Source organism: Cyprinodon variegatus, unplaced genomic scaffold (genome assembly GCF_000732505.1).
Source record: "Cyprinodon variegatus isolate N-32 unplaced genomic scaffold, C_variegatus-1.0 Scaffold9, whole genome shotgun sequence".
In the NCBI taxonomy this organism is placed as follows: domain Eukaryota; kingdom Metazoa; phylum Chordata; class Actinopteri; order Cyprinodontiformes; family Cyprinodontidae; genus Cyprinodon; species Cyprinodon variegatus.
The window spans coordinates 1,701,937-1,726,354 of NW_015150462.1; the positions used below are offsets into that span (position 1 = coordinate 1,701,937).

Below are 24,418 nucleotides of genomic sequence, written 5' to 3' on the forward strand. Positions count from 1 at the left end.
CGATAAAACTTGCCCTATAGCCACGCTAACGCTAGTTTCATCGGCTGAAGCCGCCATGTTCTTTAGACTGAACTGTCGCGCTTCTCGTTGCATCACACCTCAACCCGCCTCAAAGCCAACGCTGATTGGACGTTCGTTTGGTGAACGGCTCCAATTTTTCTTTAACGGAGAGTCCCCAGACTTATTTGCAAGCGAAACCTTGAAAGCTTGCGATATCAGGATGGTCTCACGAGGCTAGCGTTTTTCATGTACGTGGTAGAAACTGCAGGCACCAGAATAATAAATGCAAACATTTTGCTGACAGGTTTCGTTATTTTATGTTCATTTAGGCGTTAATAAATTGTATTAGAGGAGGGATCATAGTGATCTGCATCAGCAGTGCTGTGTCCGGCTCCCAGATCAGCTTCTCTGATTGGTTGATGTTGCGCATTGAGGTGCAAAATTTTAATTTTTCCAACTCTAGCATCTGTTGTTTCTGAAGAGCATCAGATGCTCAGAATCTCATGAGGCGCTGCATCAGGTGCTCAGATGGGTCAAGAAGGCTGAAGGACCTATTGATCCTCCTTGATGGGCGTCAACCATTGACTTTGCATGTAAAGTGGCTGCCTCTGCTGCTTGAAGCAATGCTAATATGCATTGGACGACAACTTGTTCTTGCAAATTAAGCGTTGCCAGCACCATCTTTGTTGTTTTGTACACATTCTTGCGTAATTTGAAAAAGCTGTGTGATTTTCCGCTAGATGGCGTGATTCAGCTTTTGGGGAGAGAATTCTGCAGAGCAGCAGCTGGATGATTAATTTAATCTATACTATAATACACGCTAGATTAAAAATGATCAGTCAGGGATTAGGAAGATAATAATAATAATTGTATGCGCACAGTGTAAATATTTCCATCATATGGCAGTCTTCTGTATAGTGGTCATACATTAAAAAATTTTCATAAAATTTGTTTCTCTTAGACATTGAAGTGGTGCATTTAAATGTTATAGAGCTAAACATGTTAAATTAGTTAGTAGTAGTAGTGTAAGTTTTTAACCTGTCAAGTTTTTTTTTAGATTTTTAACATTACAATTTATATTTTTCCAAGCACACAACAGTTTAAAGCAAAGTAAAAATTGTTTCTGGGCAAATGAAATGTGAAAGGCACTTGCCCGAAGTGGTAACGTCAACCCCTGCAGGTATACCCGACTCTGAATACCCAGTACTCAGTGTATATATTTTTTATTTATTATTCTATTTTCTACAAGCACATTTGTTTAGTTTATAATCCACGGCATTGCTCTATGATCTTTCTGTCACTTCTGACCGCTGTTGATTATTTGAACTTTGTTGTTCCAGGAAGGAGATCTCCAAGATCATGAAGAGCTCCTACCTGCGAGGTCTCAACATGGCCTCTTTTTTCTGTGCTAGCAAGATCATCGTTTTCGTCACATTCACCCTCTACGTGCTGCTGGGCAACACCATCTCTGCCAGCCGCGTGTTTGTGACCGTGTCGCTGTACTCAGCGGTGCGGCTCACCGTCACGCTCTTCTTCCCCAGTGCCATCGAAAAGCTGTTCGAGAGCCGCGTCAGCATCCGGAGGATTCAGGTATAGTGCTAAAGTATATAGCATTCAAAAATGTATCAGATGATGATGAGGCGACATTGTCTGCTGCATAGATTTCCTCATGGATCAAGATCGTTTTGCTCTTTTTAGCTTAAATGCAGAGTTTGGTGCAAAACACTTATCTTTGGCCAAATCAAATTAAAATTCATATTGTTCACAAGACACGTCATCCAATGCGTCACCCTGGGTGAGCACATAGCAGCAGTAGTACAGTGATTACATTGGATCAATCCTTCATTTTAAGAATGATATAGCAACAGTTTGTGTGAACAGCCATCTGCCACTAGGGCTGGAATATAAATCTGATAACCTGATCACTCCTAATATAAAAAAAATCTGATAAAATGTTCAGTAATTCTATGGAACTCTGATCCAGAACCACATGGTATTCTGGTTGATGTAGGCAGAGGAAAGGATCAATTAGGATTAATCGATTATTGAAATGGTCATCAACTAATTTAGTAATCTATTAATTGTTAAATGGAATATAGAGACAATAAAAGATGCCTTTAGCTGTCAGAGCAACCCGCTTAGAGCAGTAATTATATAAAAATTGTAAAAAAATATATATATTATTTAGCATTTAAGATAAAAATAAAAACATTGTTTTCGTCTGTCAATACGATATATCTAGAACTCCTAAATCAGTATTTATGACTGATATGAAAGGGTATCGTGATACATTTTTCAGCCATTCTGCTCTGTCCTTTTTGCCACGCACTTAAGTGAACCCAGAAGTACTTTTCACCTGAGAGAAAAGCTAAAAGCTAGTTGCTCTGTTGGTGTCTTCATATGGAAGAGAAACACGGTTCTGAGCGAGAATTAAAGTTAGAAGGTGAAAGGAAGTACATACAGTTAATCGCAGTAAAAGCTGAGCCAAAATATGCCTGAAAGGGACAGTTTCACTAACAAATGGATCTTCTATATAGCATCAGATCTCTACCATAGCAGCCACACAGATTCACCCCTCGAGAATAGCCAGATGTTACTACTATGGAGAGACAAAAAGCAGAGTTTGGGGAGTTTAGGTGTGGTCATGTCAAATATAATTTAAAGAGGTCAAAACGGAGAGATGGAGATGTTTAGGTGACGAACAGATGTGGAGTTCGTTTACTCAGGCGCTCTACTCATTCAAGGTTAATCCAGAGGAAAGAAAGATGAGGAAAGGGGGAAAAAATAGCATAAATAATAAAGAGAACTAAACTCTTTAGTATTCAGTTCTCAGGTTAAGGTTTGAAACTGCTAAGAGAGCACAAGCCCTGAAAGTCTTTTGTTAAACGGTAATTAAAAATGGAGATATTGTTTAGATGATCTCCACCATCAAAGGATGAGATGGGATCCCTTAAAGAAAACATCAGCAGGAAGTCACATCTTAGTCATGTGTGGCAGGCCTATAGGAGCATAACTATAGAGATAATGAATTCGGATATCTGCAGATCCCAATACTTTTCCGATAGCAGAGCTCTGCTGTGATTTTTAGTGGTAAGTATATGTATGAATATGCACATGTACATCCTAAAAGGCAACTTGAGATTAATATACGGTCAGAATAGGCAGTAATTAAAATCAGAAAATTGTGTTTCCAACTCTAGGGATTAAAATTTACTTCATTTAATATTAAAAAACAGATGCTCATAAAGGACTAAACTTTCCTTCTACCCAAGAGATTTTTAATCTAACTTAAACTTATTGTAGAAGTAGAATGGTACAGATATGCCCCTGTGAATTGGGCCCATTTCACTAATACAGATCTAGAATTTCCTTCTACTGAAGAAAATATATTAATTTAAATGAATAATAATATAGTTAGAGATGCACAGATGTGTTACGCTGTATGAAAAATATAAAGCCTAGTCTTAAAAGTGGAAAGAGTGTCTGCTTCATGGACTAAAAGCAGAAGTTAGTTCCACAGGAGAGGAGCCTGATAAAGATCTGCTTCACATTCTGCTTTTAGAATTTCTAGAAACCAGCAGATCGCAAGCAGAGTGCTCTGTTTAGGACATAAGGAAAAAGATCAGATCTCTGAGGTCTCATGTAGCTGGATTATTTAGGGTTTTATATAAAACAAAAACAAGAATGGCTGACTTTGCTGTTCTGCTACAGTTCTGATGTAATCGCTGCTTAGTCACCGTTTCAGGTCTGATGTTCTGCTCTTTAAATGTCTTATCTTCCAGTCCAGATTTCATTGTAGTTTTTATACCCGATAAACTCATGTGGCCTCCTGACTGCTGCAGTAAAACATCCATAAAAACACCTCAGTTGGAGACAAGAGGTTGCTTTACTGTTAAATGTCTAAAGTTATTACAGAGTTGAGCTTTTAACTTGGAACCTTGATTGAACGTCTTCTAAGGTTCAACCTTGTTTACTTGCAAACTTTGTGGTTGTAGCAATGAATTCATTAAACCTTATCAGACCAGTTTTTCAGGATAATTTTTAAACCTATTGCTTTACTTTTTGTAACAATATCCCTACAGACTTCAGTGTTTATTTGATGGAAAAACAGTGCAGCACATAAGGAAATTTAAAAATAAATAATGCTGAAGTGTGGCAATCATTTGGCCTGTCCCTCGCCTCTTAACCCTCTCAGGCTCAAATTAATTTGTAGTTGCAGGAAAAATGAGATATTTGGAGAAAATGATCATATGGGCTAGTAATATACAATTCAGACTTTTTTTTTTGAGAGAGACCTTCACATGCAATGGATTCTGGGATGTTGCAGATTTGCAACAGTGGCCAGGAGTGGTAAATTAACACTGAAGACTGAGTCTGATATGAACGTTAACTTTATTAGAATGTCGCAAACAAAAAATTAACAGAACAAAATTCGAAAAAAATAAATTCTCTCACAAAATTAGAGACAACTTTTTCTCAAACCTTTTCTCCACCAAAATCTGAAAACCTCTTTAAGGCTGTTTCTGTTAAACTGTTGCTCTAAATATAGGCAAACTAGTAGAGAAAGCATGTAGCATCCATTGGTACCTGTTAGGGCACACGTTGCAAATCCACAACATTGAAATTGAGGTGCCTCTGGTGAAAAACCCAGAGTAGATAAAATCTATGTGTCATATCTATACCAGGGCTTGATGTTAACCATTGCCCGATCGCCCGGGGCAAGTACTTTTTATTGTCGGGAGAGTACAAATTTCATTGCATTTGCCCGCCGGGCAAGGGCAATGATCGCAAAAAAAAATATTTATCACTCAAAATTACTTTAAAATCACAGACATTCGCTGAAAACGACCCAGTCGGCGCCTAGCGGTAATTTTGATGTAGTTACCAAAACAACAAACAAGCTAAAAGCGCTATCATATGGCAGTCTTCTGTACAGTGATGCAGGTCATACATTTAAAAATTTTCATTTAATTTTTTTCTCTTAGACAATGTTATAGAGCTAAACATGTTAAATTGGTGACCTGTTATGTTATTATTATTGTCTTGTTGCTGCATTTATTTTGTCAGGGAAAACTAATCCTGAGTCAGTTAAAAGTCAGGCAATTCTGAAATTATGTAAGACTGTGGAAACCCTGTATAAAATAACTATGTATAATGATTCTCTAGAAAAGTCACATTATATTAATAGTATTATCTTGTATAAACATACTGTGACTCTAAAATAACTTATTCCTTTGTGACATTGACTTCTATCTTGTGATTTATCTTAAGTTTTTAACCTGTCAAGTTTTTTTTTTTAGATTTTTAACATTACAATTTATATTTTTCAAAGCACACAACAGTTTAAACCAAAGTTTAGTTTGGAAAGAATGTGCAGGAAGGATTGAAAAGCATGTAAACACAGTAATGTAGGTTTGAGTTCATTATCTGACGCATGCATATACACACCAGGAACCTGTAAACTTACTGAATTACAAAAAACATTTAAAAAACAAACATGTTTCATTGATATATATACAAAAATGAATATTAGGAACTACCGTAAATTCTCTAATATTGGCCTGTATTCCAATAGCGGCCGGGTCTCTAATAATGGCCGGTCTCGCTGTCAGAGGAGGTAAATAATGGCCGGTCTCTAATACAGGCCGGGGCTATAAACGTTTTTTCTGGGCAAACCTCAACATTATACTTGTGGTAGTAAGTAACATACAAGTACCACAGCCCTGCGCAGCTGAACGACAAGCCCTGCTGCTGCCCGTCTGCGCGAGGAAGAGAACAGACACGCAGCAGAACAGGAGGAGCAGCGCGAGTGATGAGGAGAATAAAGGGAGAGATGAAGAGGAGGAGGAAACTGAGGAGGAGAATTAAACAGAATTGGAGGATTTTTATATTTTTTTTTTACTTCAAACCAAGCGAGACATGGTAACTGTACTTTTTCAATAAATGAACCTAGTGTTTTATAGGTTCAAATAGACACAAAATCTCATTTTTATTCATTCCACTGGTAGTCTGTTTTGCTCAAATAGCAATAGAGGCCTGTCTCTAATACTGGCCTCTATCCAATAAAGGCCTGGACCGCGATGCACTTGAGTGAAATAAAGGCCCGGGCCTATATTAGAGAATTTACGGTATATTTATCAAACATTATACTGGGCAAGTAAAAATTGTTTCTGGGCAAATGAAATGTGGAAGTCGGGCAAATGGTAAAAATCCTTAACGTCAACCCCTGTATACACATTCATGATTCATCTTATGTAGTATTGATTTCAAAATAATGGAAATTGGCAGTGATACTTGCACGAAATTGGTGCATAGAAAAGCGGTGTCATGTGGTGAGCTGGAGAGAAACTGTTTGTTGCAAATGCACAACTAAGTCCTTCTGTTGTACCTCTGAGTAACAAAAGCTCTTAAAATATGGATGTGAAGTAATTAGCTAAATGGCATTTAGCTGTTGCAAATATGCAACATCTGCCTGGAGAGGGTTAATAAACACACTTTATATGCTTAAGAAATGCAAATCGACCCCAGCTTAAACTCTTTTGCCGCCTCAAACAGGTTTTCTTCCAGGTCTGTTTTCCCTTTATAGATCATCTCGCTCGAACTGTAGATCTCTGCAGCTTCTCCTAGGTTCCTCTCAGGCTCCCCTCTGTTTATTCCTCTCCCTAACCTGCATGCAAAATCATTAGTTACCTTATATAAACAGTATAAATGTTAAATTTTGTTCTGTTTTAAAGCAATTTATGATTTTTGTTCTGCTTTATATTTCTCAAATTTAAGTTTGAGGCTGTAGAAGAAAATCTAAAGGCTTCTGCTAAATTGAAGCAGGCTGCATAAATGTGCTGAGTAATGTCGAGCTTAGGAGTCAAACACAAGATGCTACATATTGGAGAACGACCTTTAAACCATCTGTTGTTGGTTTTATTTTTAAAGGTTTTTCAGGCGAATCTTAAGAGCTATTATGTTTCATCGGTTCTCAGCTTGCATCAATAATGCACTGCTCTAAAAATAGATCGGTGTTTAACCTTTATCAGTGCTGGGAAAATTCAACCACAGCAGTAAGCTAAGCGAACTGGGGACCGAAACATTTGACATTGATTTTTAATGTTTAAAGGTTTTATGTAGAAACTGGATAAAATGTACTCAGTCTTATCCTTCAGATAAGAATTCATGGACATATATTTCTGTTCAATCCTGGTTATTAACTTCCTGTATGCAATGTAAATGTTTAAAGTATTTTCTCTTTGTTTATTTGGGTGAATTTTATCTATAATTCTTCTTTTTTTCCTGTTTATAGGAGTTCTTGCTGCTGGATGAGATAAAAAAAAACAGCTCCATTCTGTCAAAGGACGAGAAGAAGGATACTGGTGTGGAGATTAATGATCTTACCTGCTACTGGGACAAGGTTAGATTCCTAAAACTCTTCCTTTATCTGCTCTCAGTATAGCTTAAAGCACCATAGTCAGGTAATGTGCCTATATAGGAAAAACTAAATACCATTTTATCATGAAAAAGTAAAGTTATATACACTAAGGCTTGGTCCTTATAGTGTTTAGTCCTTTTTAATGAAGCAGTGGGTGACAAACAATCACTGCTCCATCTACCTGCAGTACTGAAGAACTATTAAAGAGCCAGGTGGCCACTATTAAATAGAACTGGACCGTCCTGCAATGCCTCACTGTAAAAAAAACAGCTTGCTGCAGTAAAAGACCAACAGATAGGAATGAAATAAGCCGATTTACTGCAGCTGTAAGGTTTAGTGAATCCTTCCCAAAGCCTCATTTAACATCAAGTGGAAAGAAACTTCATCCATCAAACCTAATCTAATTTATCTATTTGTTATAACATTGCTATCGCTTCAGTGTCTGTAAGGAAGGAGTTATTCACATCCATCAACTCCACTCAACACCTCTGAAACTTTCACTTCTTTAACCTCTTTAAGACAACCGGCGACTCAGTGGATGTTAAGTGTGGTAATAACTCAGAATGCAAAAAATTCCACCGGTAAAATTTTACCAATATAGACATCTTGGACATCATTGGAAAGCTTAGATTCTCCACAATATAACCACGAACGCACAGATAAAACAGATATAGTAGCATGCCAAAATGTAAACAAACAAAGCAGCCACAGCTACATACCTTTGAAGGCATCCATAAACCGTTTTATAAATCCAGTCTTCAATTGTTTATACTCCATTCATCCATAACAGTCCACAGATTAAAAGTAATCCAGCATTATAGTAATAAAAATATTCCATGATGAGAAAATTGTCCCTAACGTCTGGTTGTTGACATCAGAGAAGTTAGCTGGTCATAGCTTGTTCTCAGCATCTTGCAAATATTTACTTTTAATACTTATTTCCTTGGTTGTTAGCCCGCGATATTTGGTATGGTTCTTTACATCGTCTTCTTATGTACAACACACAAGTGTCTGCATATTTTTATGACGCGATTTGAGCGAGATATAAGTCCCCGAAATCTCAGCCAGTGATGCGCGATATGACACGTTATTATTCTCTATTATTGGTTAAAACCACGTGGGGTGTTGGGCTTTGTAGCCAAAAAATAAGCTTTCGAACGAAAGTGTGTAGTTTATTTAAAGGGGTACTGCATTATAGGCTTGTGTTAAAGAGAAAAACAGACACCAGCAGTTGGAGCCATTGCGCGCCGCTCCAAGCTGACACCAAACGTTCAAAACCCCACAGCTCAAGAATGTCTTTATTACTGCTGTTCAAAAAAGACTTATCATTGCAGAGAATAAAACAACAACAACTTTGAGTCATGTTTGAACCGATGCAGCTTGGTCTGTGTTCTACTCACCCAATTTTAAACTAGAGGGTGTTGGCTTTCAAATAATGTATTGCGCATGTAATTTTGGCTTACAGTTCCTAAGGTATTTGCTTTTCCATTTGGGTATGAAAAGTAGGCGAGAATTACCCAAAATGAGGTGGATGTTAAAACATTCACTCTGTATTCCAGTCTTATCCCTCTTGGAATCAATATTATTTAGCATTTTCCCCACTGAATCTTGGTCCTAGCTTAGAGTTGCTAACTGGCTAGCTTTACTAAGCTGCTTCATTGTTCACCCCCCTGTGAACATGCGCACTTTGATTCCACACCTTCATTTAGTAACAAACTGAGCAAAACGAAGGCACAAAAATAAGAAGAAATACACCAGCAGGACGTTATCTTTCAGAAAAAAACTTTGTATGCAACCAGAGCGAGCTACTGGGCGTATTTGTAAAAAAAATTAAGTCACATAAGTAGACTGTGCTGTTTAAGATGGACTGTGATGAAGTTAGCCAATATAACAAAGTTGTTTTTCCTCCAGAATTTAGATGCTCCGACTTTGCAGAACATCTCCCTCTCCCTGGACTCTAATCGGTTGTTGGCTGTTATTGGACCAGTTGGAGCTGGAAAGGTGAGGGTTTTTTTCCTTCGATTTTCAGTGCTGTAAAGAAGTACTGGCTTCCTGCTTATTTGTCCTGATGTGGCTGTAAATAGGCCTGGGTCAGACTATTGAAACACAATTAATTAATGAATTAAGCAATTAGATTCTCCTGTTGGAACAGGTTTGAAAAGCTTCACCCTAAATGAAAGTGTTGAGATGATCTCAGGTTCTTTTTGTTTAATATTGAATGTTTCAGTTCCTTAAAAAAGAAAGAAGTCTGTTGGTGGGCAAATACTGTCTCCTGACATGCTTGCGTTCGCATTTTCTCTCAGTCATCGCTGTTGAGCTCAATCCTGGGTGAGCTCCCTTCAGAGAAAGGGGACCTGAGAGTCAGAGGTCAGCTGACCTACGCAGCTCAGCAGCCCTGGGTGTTTCCTGGAACCATTCGCAGCAACATCTTGTTCGGAAAAGATCTAGAACCTCAGAAGTATGAAAGAGTCATCAAAGCTTGTGCTCTGAAAAGGGTGAGGTTTATTTTTTCTATTACACTTATTCAATTCAATTCAGTTTATTTATATAGTGCCGATTCACACCACATGTCATCTCAAGGCCTTTTACAGTTCACCTGATCATCCAGTCAAATTGATTCAAAGTTTTCTATCTAAGGAAAACCAGTTGATATCATCGGCTCTTTGACTCAAATACAATCCCTCACACTAAGCATGCTTGTAGCGACAGTGGAGAGGAAAAACTCCCTTTTAACAGGAAGAAACCTCCAGCAGAACCAGGCTCAGAGTGAGCGACCATCTGCCGAGGCCGACTGGGGTTCAAGGAGACAGAAGCAGAGATACAAAAACTGAGACTCATTGTTTCAAATAAATGCACTTTTTTATATATAAATTATTATTAAAGGCTTTGTTTCTACTTTTAATATACTTAAAACTTTTTATTTAAATGACTTATTGAGGAGTAAAAGGAAAATATTTTAATTTATGTTTGCATAATAAAGTGAAAGCATTTTAATTGTTTCTTTAGAAAGCTGCCAACTTTCCCTGGATGATACATCTGTAGCTATTTGATGTGTCATGTTGTCTTTTTGATTTCGCTCAAGATAATTATATTCTAGATATTTTAGTTTCCTGTTTTTTTTTGAGTCGATTGCTTAAAACCTAAATGGCTTCAGTTTTCTATTTAAAAAAAAAAAAAAAAAAAAAAAAAGGCATTTTGAAACTAGAGCTGCTCATATGTAAAAATAACTTAATTTCTTTTTAACCTTTTAAAAGTGATACATTTAGCCCCAGACTCTGTCCACTGAAGTCTGTTGGGTTGTTAATGTTTACTATCCTGATTAATGAGTTAGCATGGATGGCCATGAAGGTCCTAAATGAATTGTATAACCTTTGACTTGCTATTTATCAACCTGTCTGTGTTTCATATGAAGGTCAGCTATTCAGCTGCTGAGTCATTGTGTTGTAATCCGTTTCTAACTGCCAGATTAACCTGTTTACGCTCATCATCTTTACAATTTCAGACTATGTTGACAACAAGTGATATTGAAGTCCTCAGTGGTTTAATATAAGCTGCGTTTATGTGTAGGACCTGGAGCTGCTCCCAGACGGGGATCTGACTGTGATCGGGGACAGAGGAGCCACGCTCAGCGGGGGACAAAAAGCCCGAGTCAACCTGGCCAGGTCAGGCTGCAGCCATGGAAAAAAAAACATTACAACCACAATATATAACCGTTAATGTTTTCTTGTGATTTTATGTGGTTGATCAACACAAAGTTTTGCATGATTACAGGTTAAAAGAATAGTATTCAAAATTGAAATGTCTTTGTTATGCTGTTGAAGATTCTTAGTCATCCAGGTCATAGCCATTAAAAATAGAGTAAAAAAAAAATAAAAATCCGCTGGACTTTGTTTCAAGTTTGAAGATGTTTCACTTCCCATCCAGGAAGATTTTTCCAATTAAAAATGTCAGGAATAGCGTTGAGTTTGCGGTTTTATACAGTAGTTGTACAGTAGTGAGTTGATCCCTTCCCGCTATCATTGCAACCCCAACCCCTGTACAGGAGAGCAGAAGACCTTGTCTGTTCAGACAGACCAACAATTCCCTTAACAACCCCCCCCTTTCAGAGACTTAGGCAGTAATTGGGCATTGCAGGCTAACAAAAGAAGCCAAACGACCTCCATTCCAAAAGGGTGGACCCATTTGTCCGTTTCAATTTGCATGTTTTCAAAACAAAAACAAGGTTTTTATGGGCTACTGTATAAATCCTCAAACTCAACGCTTTTCCTGAAATTTTGAGTTAAAGAAGCTTCTTGGATGGGAATCGAAATGTCTTCAAACTTGGAAACAAAGTCCAGTGGATTGTTTTTTACGCTTTGTGTTCATCTCCGTGTTTTCTAAAGAAGACAATCCAGAGCTACGGTTTTTAGAAATCCAGTTGAGTTGTTGAACTTTCGTAAGAGATCTGCACAAGTTTGGCAGATAAACGTCAAAGTTGTGCTAAATGGTGCGAGTCTGTGGCGCAGCTTTCCACTGGATCAGGATGCGTTCAGGTCGACGTAGTCTCTTTTTATCTTTTCACAAACTTGTCTTGCATGTCATGACGGACATGGTTGTGACGTTCTTCTGGAAACTCAACGAAAATCTACGACCAATGTCCATTCAGACTTATCCAACTGAGCTTCAGATGCCTGCAGTTCCTCCAGAGATGCTGTGGCCATCTTTACACTCAAGTTTAGTTTAATGATCACATTTGACAGGTTTACTGTAATATTACTGTTGAGATGACAGATTGAGTCATCCTCTGAGGGATGTTAAAAGCTGTGGATAAGAGCTGCAAAATACAGCACCATAAAAGGTTTACGACAAAATTAAGACGATATGAGGAAGTCATTGAGAAAGTATGAAGTTATTTATTTGCCAAACCAGCAGACTCAACCTTAACGTAAGGCAAATAAAACGTTTTATGTATCCTCCTGTAGGTTCCAGGATCACCACCTTGAGTTTTTTTATATTAACATTATTTATCCATCCAAGACAAATTTTCAGTATTGGTGCATATTTTATAAAACTGCACCGTCCTGTTTGGGGTGTTCAGGGCTCGATGTTAACCATCGCCCGATCGCCCGGGGCAAGTAGTTTTTATTGTCGAGAGAGTAAAAATCTCATTGCATTTGCCCGCCGGGCAAATGCAATGATCGCAAAAAAAAAAAATTATTTGTCACTCAAAATGACTTTGAAATCACCAACATTCGCTGAAAACGACCCACAAGCGTTGCCGGTGCCATCTTTGTTTTTTTTTCACATTCTCGCGTGATTTGAAAAAGCCGCCGTGATTTTCCGCTAGATGGCGTGATTCAGCTCTTGGGGAGAGAATTCTGCAGAGCAGCAGCTGGATGATTAATTTAATCTATACTATAATACATGCTAGATTAAAAATGATCAGTCAGGGATTAGGAAGATAATAATAATAATTATATGCGCACAGTGTAAATATTTCCATCATATGGCAGTCTTCTTTACAGTGGTCATACATTAAAAAATGTTCATTAAATTGTTTTCTCTTAGACATTGGAGTGGTGCATTTAAATGTTATAGAGCTAAACATGTTAAATTGGTGAGTAGTAGTAGTGTAAGTTTTTTTTTTTTTGATTTTTAACATTACAATTAATATTTTTCCAAGCACACAACAGTTTAAAGCAAAGTTTAGTTTGAAAAGAACGTGCAGGAAGGTTTTTGAAAAGCATGTTAACACGGTAATGTAGGCTTGAGTTCATTATCTGACGCATGCAGATACACACCAGGAACCTGTCAACTTACTGAATTACAAAAAAACATTAAAAAAACAAACATGTTTCATTGATATATATATATATACAAAAATGAATATTAGGAACTATATTTATCAAACATTATACTGGGCAAGTAAAAATTGTTTCTGGGCAAATGAAATGTGAAAGTCACTTGCCCTTTCGGCAAGTGGTAAAAATCCTTAACGTTAATTCCTGGGTGTTGTTTTATAAACGAACCCTTTATTGAAGTGTGCGTCTTTCTCCCTAAGTGGTTTGCTCCGTTTCACGGCCTTCGTCACTGTTTGTCCATTCGTGTTCCAATGAAGCCTTCACAGATTATCTGCTCTTATTCTGAGCATATTTTCCTAGTAGGCTTCTTCTTACTTTGTGCCGCTTCAAAAAAGGTTAATAATGTGAATTTTTCTGCTTCTGAGTGATATAAATAATTTTACTGTTTAAATAATTCTTGTATTACTGAGACTCATCCTGAAATTATGCAGGAGTGACGTTTCTCCATTTTAAAACTATGTTTTTGTTTCAGGGCTGTATATCAGGATGCAGACATTTACCTCCTGGATGATCCTTTGAGTGCTGTGGACGCCGAGGTTGGCAGACACCTCTTTGAACAGTGAGTCCTATCCAGTCTGTTCAGCTGTTTTCCCTTTAAGCCTCCACTAATCAGGACGATGGATTCGCAGGACAATGAACTTCCCAGACGGGAAAGAGCTAGAGGAAGTCTCTGAACATGATGTAACTGTAGCGTTTGTCTTTTATTGGGTTCTTGAAGGTCTTGGCTATTGTTTAGCTAAAGTACTAAAAGCCTTTTTTATTTTTGTTGCAACTCTGACCAGAAAACAATACTTGAATGCAGCCTGTTCTGGTTAGTGAGTAAAAATATACTTATTTAATCTAAAATCGAAAGAATTTCCCCTTTGAAAGGAGTGGAAAAAAAGATGACTGGCAAGGATGAAGGTTAATAATAAATACGTTTCCTATGCTTTAGATTAGTGCTTGAATTAAATGGTAAATATGTTCTTAGTAACCCATAAACCCATTAAGGGTTTAATCCTTTTCATGTCTAATTATGGCTTCCTGTTTGTGTCTATCAGGTGTATCTGTGGGGCTCTGAAGGGCAAACCTCGTATCCTGGTTACCCACCAGCTGCAGTACCTGAAGGCGGCNGTATCTGTGGGGCTCTGAAGGGCAAACCTCGTATCCTGGTTACCCACGAGATTCTAGTCCTCAAAGAGGTGTGTTTGGATTTTGTTTCTTTTTTTGCATATTTGCTCTCTGCAGGAAACCTGTCCTGTTTGACTCCTGTTTATCTGCACCAGTTATTTGACTCTGGATTGACAGAGGAATAGATTTAAAAGCCTGGATCTGTGATGTAAAAAGAAAAGCATCTGTAAAATAAGGCTTGAGATCTGTGAGGTGGTCAGGGCTTGAAGGGAAGCTTAGCAGTTTTGGAAAATAAGGTTGACATGTTTTGTTGAGAGTTTCAAAGCAGCTTTTAAATGTGAACCTTATTGACGGCTGAGATGTTTACAAACATCTAACCTGGTTGGTAGATTTATCTGAGCTCAAACCGACCCCTGACCTTTTCCTCCCGTCTGTGGGTCAGATTTGTTTGCATGTTTTAAACTGAAAGCTTTTGAACCCACAGCCTCATTACCTCATTAAGGCCGCCTGCTGGTTAATGTTGCTTATTCCTCCACTTTCCTCTTAAACCCAGCTGTGGGTGGACGGCGTCCAATAAATAGAGAAGCTTTGGTGATTTATCCTTAGCCTGATGTCTGGAAAAGACGCGCCTGGATCGATTACAGTTGGAGTTACAGGGCCAGGATAATATTTCCTACTCTTTGTAGCTTTTTCAGATTTCCATTAAAATGAATCAGTTGCAATAAAGCTATTTGCCTTCAGCAGCTGCCTGTTAGTTTATAGAGTCCATGTGGGTGTTGTTTATGCTCCATATAAATTCAGCTGGTTTTGGAGGCCTTGGCTCTCTGCTGAACTATAGTGACCCACAGAAACTACATACCAAGGAACATGGCAGACAGATAAGGGTTAAAGTTGTGGATTTTAGTGTAGTAAAACACAGCCAGTAAAACACAGTGTTGGCAGCAGCATGCTGTGGTATAAAAGGAAACCCTGTCTGTCTAAAAGAGCATTTAAGCGGGACCAAGGTTCCCCTTCTAGCTGGATAACAGCCAGAACCAAAGTCCCCATCAAAGTCCAGACCGAGGTTTACTTAGAATCTGTTGCAAAATATGGAAAAATTTGTTCACAGAAGCAGATCAGCTAACATTTCTGACCCTGGATGGGTAAAGATTACAAACCCTGAAGGATCTAAAGCTTTTTTGCACCAACTTTCCTACCTGCTTTGTTTCTCATCTCCTAGATGGTTAAAGAAAAGGGTTAACATGCTGAGATGTTTCCACTGTTTGTGTTTATCAGGGTCACTTGGTGGCGAAAGGACCCTACAACGAGCTGCAGCGCTCTGGGGTGGACTTCACTTCTCTGCTGAAGAAGGAAGAGGAAGAAGATCAGCAGCAAATACCACCTCAAGATGTTCCTGCTAGGATCAGAACTCTGTCCCAGAACTCGACTCTCTCCCATACCTCCTCGGTTCATTCGGTCAAAGATGGAGACCATTTACCGGTTTGTACAGGGCTACACACTGGTCTCTTGCGCCCTCTAGTGGTTATAAATGTCCAGAACAAGAGGGAGAGCTGTGAGCAGCTTGTCCTCATTAGCTATTGTTTCGTTACAGAGTCTTCTAATGACTTTGGTTTCGTTTCACCATAAAACAGACTTTAAGCTTAAATTGGATAGAGAATTTAATCCTTTGACCTCAACTAATGTTGAGCGATAAATGTTAATTATCTGGGAGGGCGTTGTTTTCAACATGGCAGCCTCTAATTCAAATATATCTTTAATTTCAGATCCTCTTTTCGTTTGGTCAGATGCTTTGAGTCATTTCTGCATGTCTCATGTTATCCGCGAGACTTCCCCTAAATTTGCTCATTGAACTCTTGCTTATTTAACTTTTTTTTTTTCCTTTTTTGTAATCTAAATTTTATTTTACTAGTAAGGTACAATTAAAATTAAAAAATGTATCTTTAAACAGAGTCGAGATTGATCAAGTAACATCACAATTTTATTAAACTAATCAAGATACAACATTCAGTAACTATTCTGCACAAGGACGTAAGGCACGTTGAACAGGTCGCTAGTCTGTTGCAAGGCAACATGGAGACATACAACCATGCACACGCTCTGACCTAATTATTTAGCCTAACAGTCATGTTTTTGAACCGTGGGAGGAAGCCAGAGTACCGGGGGGGGGACCCATTCATGCACAGAGAGAACATGCAAACTACATGCTGAGAGAACCTGGAACGTTGTTGCTGCAAGGCATGATTTTTCTTTCATGTAGGGCCAATCAAACCGCACACATCGTTATTTCACTTTTTTTTTCCCACTCTGTTAAATATAGATTGATGATTAGTAAATAAAAATGATTAATAGTGTTCTTAATAATCGTGGGAATAACTCTTTTTGCGTCACACCGGTCACATTTTTCTTTTTACCACCAACCAGCTTTTCTGCTCGTTTCTACAGAGGTGGACGGTGGTTCTGTCATTAGCACTGCCTTCTTACAGAACGAAAGTCTGATCCTGTCTTTGGGTCTTTCTGCATGGACTTTGCCTGTTCTCATTCAGGTCTGGGTTTTTCAACAGGTACTGGGGCTAAAAATGACGGCTAAAAATAAAGCTTAAAGAAAGTTTCAGACATCGTGGTGATGGGAAAGGAGAGAAATGTGGAAAATGAGCAGATGATTTGGACATTGCTGTATTTGTTTAGAGTGGTGTGCTGTTTTCGGGTGTGCAGCCATGTTAAGAGCAACTCCAGAAAGTTAAAAAACAATCTACTACACTTTGTTTCAAAAATTGAAAACGTTTCGCTTCCCATCCAGGAAGATTTTTCAGTTCAAAATGTCAATAATAGCGTTTGAAACGACGCCTTGTTTTGGCTTTGAAACGTGCAAATTGAACCGGACAAACGGGTCCGCCCCTTAGGAATGGGTCGTCCTTTGTTATCCTGCAATATATACCTGTCTATGTCTCTGAAAGGGGGGTCGTTAGAGGGAATTGCTGGCCTGGCTGAATAGGTGAGGTGTTCTGCACTCCTGTATGGGGGTGGGGGTTGCAATGAAAGCAGGAACCCTACTAGAGTTTTCATATATTATGCAGTTGACAAGTTGAAGATGGTTTAGCTGCAGAACACTGATTTTAATTAATTTTTTTTATTGTAATGTTCCCTTGCAGGCAGAAGCGGTGCAGACGGTACCAGAGGAGACTCGAGCTCAAGGAACCATTGGACTGAAACTGTACCTGAAATACCTGCAATCTGGAGCAAACATTTTGGTTCTAATCTTCGTTTTTGTGCTTAACCTCCTGGCTCAGGTACATAAAGAAAACTTTGCTTGTTTAATTATCTCAATATAACCTGTAAATAATCAATGTATTCTGTTTTTAGGTATCATATGTCATGAATGACTGGTGGCTGGCCTACTGGTAAGGATGTTTGTGACTAGAGATTAACAGCTACTCTTACATTTTATCTGACATCGTCTTATTGTGACTGATCAGGGCGGGACAGCAAGACAAGCTAACCAGCAGCGTTAACAGCAGCATGGCTGTGAACGGATCCAATGTGACTGAGTTGGATTTAGATTTCTACCTCGGTGTTTATGGAGGTAATCTGACTGCGCGTCCCAGCATGCTCGGTTAAAGGATGTCCTTGCTTCTGCTGATCAGGGGAACCTTTTTTTTATTTATTTTTTCCAGGTTTAACTGCATCCACCATCCTGTTTGGGTTCATGAGAAACATCATCTTGTTTACGGTGCTGGTGAAATCTGCTCAGAGCCTCCATAACAGCATGTTTAACGCCATCCTCAGAGCTCCTGTACGCTTCTTTGACATAAACCCCATCGGTGAGCGATTCTGTCCTCGCATTCAAAGATGACCTCATGTAGCGTCGGCTCTGGACTAAACGCTCTCATGTTTTATCGCTTCAGGAAGAGTGTTGAACAGGTTTTCCAAGGACATCGGTCAGGTGGACAACATGCTGCCTTGGACATTTACGGACTTAATTCAGGTGAGGACCGATAGCACGTTGAATAAACTAGTGAAAATCACCAGCTCTGGTTACATTTCTAGCTTCTGTTCGGTATGGTGATTTGCTAAATTATTCGAACCCCTCAACCTCCTTAAAACCAAGTCAACGACATGCATGCAAAAACCAATGGTTAAATGCTTGCAAATATTGACATATGTGCTTACATTATTCCCAATTTAAACAAGTTCTTTTTTATGGACATAACGAGCCTCAAAGCACAATGAATAAAGATATAGCAGCATTCTAAAACATAAATATGAAGAGCATATATGACTCCCTACCTTTGAAGGACTATTGAAGCCAGATTATTAGTCCAATCTTTCACTGTTTATATTCTAATTGTCTGTAAGGATCCACAGATTAAAAGCAATCCAGCATATTTGTCATAAAAATATTCCATGATGAGAAAATCGCCACCTAAAGCCTGTTTTAATGCTATCAGAAAAGTTAGCTCATCAAAGCTAAAGCTACATGTCCTGGTGAGAAGGCTTCATCCCCAAACGTTTTTCCTCTGTTTGGTTTGTTTCGACTTTCCTGCCTACAAAAAAAAACAATTTCTGTTAGGATCTGACTCCAGTTTGTAAGCCAAGTACGCACAGAGTCCCGTCATTTGAAGCCTCATAAAGTATTTGATAAGAAGATGTAGCCAATGAAATTACCTCTCTAACAAGGCATGGTTAATTTGAATAAAGGAGAGCATTTTGCAACCTTAGGAGCAGAACGCATACTTTGTTATATATTTCTGATTTTGCTTATTTTTATTAAGTGCCTAAGGCAAAGAAAAAAAAAACACAATGAAAGAAGCACTGGAGCTCACTTCTCATATTCTGTATAATCTGACAATGAATCAAAACTGTCAGCTGAAATGAGTAACCGGATGAAAATGTTAGAAAAATGGAAAAAATATGCTTAAATTTTATTTTGCGGTCATCAAAATACGTCAGTGTGATTGTAGAGGTCTAATAGTAGAGTAAAAGCATTTGGCACAATTTGGAGGGTTGGAGACGCTGTTGACCTCTGAAGTTAAACGTCCCTTAACTCCGACTGTTCTACCCGGGGGTCTGACATTTCCTGCACTTGTGATCGACATGATGTAGAATAAATGTAACGACACAAGCCTGTTATCAGGCTTATTATTGTTAACTAACTACGGTAGTCGCACTATTCTCATTTATATTTTCAGAAACTAGGTGTAAGATTTCAAATGAGATTTCAAATTCCTTATTTTTTTTCCCATTTGGGTTTGCAAAACAGGTATTAATTAATTGAAAAATTAAGATGTTAAACTTCTTTACCTATTCCTCTTTAATATTTAATATGATTTTATACGATGGACCAATAAAAAAGTAGAGCACAACTGAAGTGGAAGGAAAAAGGCTTTTATCAAAAAGTATTTCTTTACCTTTTTTCTCTCAAAATAGGTTAATTAATAAAGTAGAATTTCGAGCTTTTAAAACATTTTTTCACACATTCAGGGATGAAAATAAATGACTAGGGCGACGTTCACAGTGCATTCCGATTTCTTTGTAAAATCTGATTCTTTTGCGTTGCCGTTCATATTTCCAAATATATGCGACTTGTATGTGATCTCCTGTGTGAACTGCAGTCATACAACGCAAGTGTCCCGCATGCGCAGTCGAGGACGCAATGACGTCACCGGCTATAGTGCTCTGTGTTTACGGAAGTAAACATGGAGGGTAGTGCCGGAGTGCATCTAGCGATCTTTCCCAACCATAAAAATACAATCTTTTCAAGATGGTTTAACATAAATACTGCTCTCCGTATCATCATCCATCATGGTTGTTGTTTTTCTTGCCGCTTCTTCATAGCAAGACCCACAATAGTGACCTTTGTCGGGCGACCTGGCCGTTCCCACACAGGTCACATTTGAAAAGATCAGATTCGTATCGGATTCAGGACACACAGCCAAGCAGCCTGGGTCGCATTGGAAAAAATCAGATCCGTGTTGTTCAGACAGCCATGAAAAGATCAGATCCAGGTCGCATATGGGTCAAAAAAATCTTATTTGGGTCACTTCAGGCTGCGGCGTGAACGTAGCCTAATTAAAGTGAAACCCTTTGCTATACTAGGCTGACCAGCCAGACTAATTTTCAGTGTAAACATGGCGTATCATTCTGGAAAGAAACGGGTAGAGCCTGATTTTATAGGCAGGGAGGAAACGGTTTGAAACTAATCTGATTAAAAACAGTGAAGGAAAAACGTCTCTTTGAAAAAGAAAAGCTCTGACAGCAGCCAGGTGTTAAATTTTTAAAGATATATCGAGCTTATTTGGAAAATAATGAAAGACATATTGAAAACATTGCTCCACTCCAGCTACAATCTTGTCAATTATGGTTAAAGAAGAATACTGTTGCATTATGGGTAATTATGCTGTAATAAATCACCCAGTTTAATCAGTCAAACATGTTTTATCCTGGTTAAACCAGGTGATGCTTGGTTTTCATTCCATACGGTTGTTTTAATGCAGGAAATAAATGTTAGAAAAACTTATATTAGCAGCTGTATTAGATAGCCATCTGTTAAAATGTCCTAGTCCAAGTCCAGACCCTAAATCCAAAATAGGACCAGTGCTGTTTTTTGTTAATCTAAGAGATATGCATTACTTTCCTAGTCTGTTGCATGAAGCAGCAATAAAAAAAAACATTCACAGTATTTCTTGACTTTGATGATTTTCTTCTTTGTTCTCCTTGTCTCTGAGCAGTTGTTGCTGCAGATCGTTGGTGTGATCGCTGTAGCCGCCTCCGTGATCCCGTGGATCCTCATCCCGGTCGTCCCGCTCCTCGTGGTGTTCCTCTTCCTGCGCCGTTACTTCCTGCAGACCTCCAGAGAGGTCAAGCGCCTTGAATCCACCAGTAAGTACCTCGTACTGCAACAAGGTGTTAATCCAAACATTTATTTATTTTTTTTAAATGTTTGCATCTTTTTTGACATTGTTTGTGCCTCCCTGCAGCCCGCAGTCCCGTCTTCTCCCACCTGTCGTCGTCTCTTCAGGGGCTCTGGACCATCCGGGCATTCGGAGCAGAGGAGAGGTTCCAACAAATATTCGACGCTCATCAGAATCTGCACTCAGGTTGTTCTGCTCTTTCCAAACGTTGGGCTTTTTAGTGGCTTGTTGTCACCACAGTACTGACACTTTATGATTGTGAACAGAGGCCTTTTTCCTGTTCCTGACAACCTCTCGCTGGTTTGCCGTCCGTCTCGATGGGATGTGCTCCTTCTTCGTCACCATAACCACGTTTTTGTGCCTGTTGCTCAGAGATCGTAAGGAGGGCTTTAATCTCTACATCATCAATCTAAAGATTATCTCTTTGCCACTAGAGGGAGCCAGAGGATAACCTTTCTGTCCTGTGGTTTCAGAGCTGGATGCTGGTTCTGTTGGTTTGGCTCTGAGCTATGCAGTCACCCTGATGGGAATGTTCCAGTGGGGCGTCCGGCAGAGCGCTGAGGTGGAGAACATGGTGAGACTTTGGTTATTTTTAAACCCAGTTTTATGCAGACGTTAGACATCTAATTCAAGTGCTGAACTCTTCCCTTCTTTGGATTTTATACCCTTTCATGATCGCAAAAGAGGAATCAGACTGCTTTAATTCTGCCTCTGGAAATGGAAAATAAGATTAACACGTTAGGATCTGGTTTCTCTCTCTGACCAAATCCAGAATCACTCAGAAGAAACGCATCACTCCCATTTTGTGTATTAAGAAGTTTTTGTTTTTAATATATTGAAATATAAAAATATTCAGCAAAAACTAATCTGTAAACAGACAACTGATGGGTTTTTTTAAGCAAAGGCAAAACATTTTCACCAAATCTTCAACATTTTTATATCATTTTTCTACTTTTTTTGTGCAGAAAATTCTTTAACCACAAGGTCATTTTTTAAAACAAATTTGCAAGAATTGATAAATATAAAGTAAATGCTTAAAATGAATCTGAAATAATAATGCTTCTTGTATTGAACTGGAAGTAAGTGACTCAGTTGGTAGGAAACAAGTAGATGTTTTATTTATGTTTTCAGTGTTATTACTGAGGCTTTTATTCATATTTTTTTTTATTTTCTGTGAGCTATGGCTTTGCTAAGTGCTGTAGCATGTTACATACATGTTAGAGGATGAGTCCTTAAAAATGCCAAGTAAAGATGTTTATTTTTATGTAAACCTGTATCAAGTGGATAGCTTTAAAATGCAGTCTTCTATGGGTTAGAGTTGTCATGATACTTAATTGCGATATACAGGAAAATATTAGATACTTGGTACCATTTTTGATAAAAAATTGTTAAATTAAAGTCATTAAAAACATTTACTAGCATGAAAAACTATCATTTTACAATCTCTGCTTTTTTATATACATTAGAGAAAAACAAATAAACCAAAGTTTGACAATAATTTTAGATTAAGGTGTTATTCTAGAAATCTAAAATGAACAATAGCAAAAATATATATGCAAACACAAATTGATGAATTGCTATTCATCTTTCACATGGAAACAGGAATGTAGTTCAATCCAACTGCAGGAGATCAGGATTTTTTTTTTTTACCTGCTATGGTTTTTACTGCGCTGGCAAAACAATACAGCTTCTGTCCATTAGGGGGAGCCAAAGTGACAAGAACTGAAAAGTTCTTTATTGCTGCTTTAAAATGAATGTAAATTTAACCAGTGATCATTTCTACAGGAATGGGGGGGGAAAATGTGTGCATTTAGTGTGGGATTTCTTTGTTTTTTTTCTTTGTTTTGCTCAGAATTCAATAAAAAAAATAAAATAAAACTGATATACTTTAACTTGTTTGCATTTTAACAGTTCATTGAATTAAGACTCAACTTTTCACTCTCTGAAAACAGTTTTATTGATATTATCTTTTCCAAATTTTATCCTGAAAAGTAAAAAAATATACATCTTGTTGACAGAATTGGCAAAAACATCAGATTTCAAAATCAAGAATCAGGAAACAATCATGTTTGCATTTAATTTAAATGTTTTGATTCTGAAGGAAGCACCTAAGCTAACATCTCTATCCACAGATGACCTCAGTGGAGAGAGTGGTGGAGTACACTGATCTAGAGAGCGAAGCACCCTGGGAAACCCAGAAGCGCCCTCCTCCTGATTGGCCGAGCAAAGGCCTTGTGACCTTTGACCGCGTCAGCTTCTCTTACAGCGATGACAGCCCCCAGGTGCTGCACAGCCTCCAGGCCATGTTCAGACCCAAAGAGAAGGTGAGATGTTTGATCTGTGAAGCTGCACGTCTTCTTTGAGGCACAGAAACTGACGTTCCTCCGTGCTTCAGGTGGGGATCGTTGGGAGAACTGGTGCGGGGAAAAGCTCTCTGGTCTCGGCTCTGTTCCGATTGGCGGAACCTCAGGGAAAAATCTACATCGACGGGGTGGTGACCTCAGACATCGGCCTCCATGACCTGCGGCAGAAGATGTCCATCATTCCTCAGGTAAACTAAAATGAAGGAGTAAAAGTAACAGGAGCTCACTGCTGCGCACTGTATGTTAGATGTGCATCCATAACAATCTGCTAAATGAATCAGCTCTAAATAAAAATAGCTTTGTTTTGTAGATGGAGGCAGACATGTATTATTTGACCTAAAACGAACACAAACTTTTATTTATTTATCAGTATTTTATGACAAACAGAAGTGAAAAGAACAGGATGCTTTGTTTTACCAATAAAAATATCAATTTATTATCTTGGCTTACATTCAATCCGCCTTAAAACGGATGTTTCAGGATGAGATCAAGTGCAAACAACTATTAGAGATAAAAAAATAAATATATATATTCTGCAAAGCAAAACATTTTTTTCATCAAAGTCTGTATTTCTATCCAGAGACGGACAGGTTGGCCCCCTGTAGAAATAAACCTCAGTCAGGTCAGATGGAGAGTCTAACTTTACTTTACTTTTTTTACTCATTTCATATTATATGTTTCATGTTGCACGATTGTACCATAAAAAATTCCTAGTTGTGAACTCCTTCACTAACAATGGCAATAAACCTGATTCTGATTCTAGCTAAATACTCTTGA

General features: G+C 38.3%; 2 protein-coding genes across 3 annotated transcripts in view; one reads left to right on the plus strand and one right to left on the minus strand.

Moving 5' to 3' along the window:
• Window positions 1-24,418, plus strand: part of LOC107086746 (multidrug resistance-associated protein 4-like) — a 69,580-nt gene that overhangs the window by 37,761 nt on the left and 7,401 nt on the right. The window contains exons 9-28 of one of the 2 annotated variants that reach the window (XM_015377886.1): window positions 1,341-1,590; window positions 7,295-7,402; window positions 9,332-9,421; window positions 9,724-9,915; window positions 10,988-11,082; window positions 13,733-13,819; window positions 14,301-14,374; window positions 14,419-14,441; window positions 15,646-15,849; window positions 17,520-17,657; window positions 17,731-17,768; window positions 17,844-17,950; window positions 18,042-18,188; window positions 18,273-18,352; window positions 21,096-21,246; window positions 21,345-21,464; window positions 21,545-21,655; window positions 21,752-21,852; window positions 23,411-23,602; window positions 23,674-23,829. In XM_015377886.1, the coding sequence (XP_015233372.1) occupies window positions 1,341-1,590; window positions 7,295-7,402; window positions 9,332-9,421; window positions 9,724-9,915; window positions 10,988-11,082; window positions 13,733-13,819; window positions 14,301-14,374; window positions 14,419-14,441; window positions 15,646-15,849; window positions 17,520-17,657; window positions 17,731-17,768; window positions 17,844-17,950; window positions 18,042-18,188; window positions 18,273-18,352; window positions 21,096-21,246; window positions 21,345-21,464; window positions 21,545-21,655; window positions 21,752-21,852; window positions 23,411-23,602; window positions 23,674-23,829 (2,464 nt within the window). Of the gene's footprint in view, window positions 1-1,340; window positions 1,591-7,294; window positions 7,403-9,331; window positions 9,422-9,723; window positions 9,916-10,987; window positions 11,083-13,732; window positions 13,820-14,300; window positions 14,375-14,418; window positions 14,442-15,645; window positions 15,850-17,519; window positions 17,658-17,730; window positions 17,769-17,843; window positions 17,951-18,041; window positions 18,189-18,272; window positions 18,353-21,095; window positions 21,247-21,344; window positions 21,465-21,544; window positions 21,656-21,751; window positions 21,853-23,410; window positions 23,830-24,418 lie in introns of those variants that run through there. The other variant, XM_015377895.1, reaches the window with a different exon arrangement.
• The window catches only part of LOC107086731 (multidrug resistance-associated protein 4-like), a 76,551-nt gene continuing 75,755 nt past the window's right edge, over window positions 23,623-24,418 (minus strand). The window contains exon 32 of the transcript XR_001481320.1: window positions 23,623-23,799. The gene's annotated coding sequence lies outside the window, so the exon portion shown is untranslated. The remainder of the gene's footprint in view (window positions 23,800-24,418) is intronic.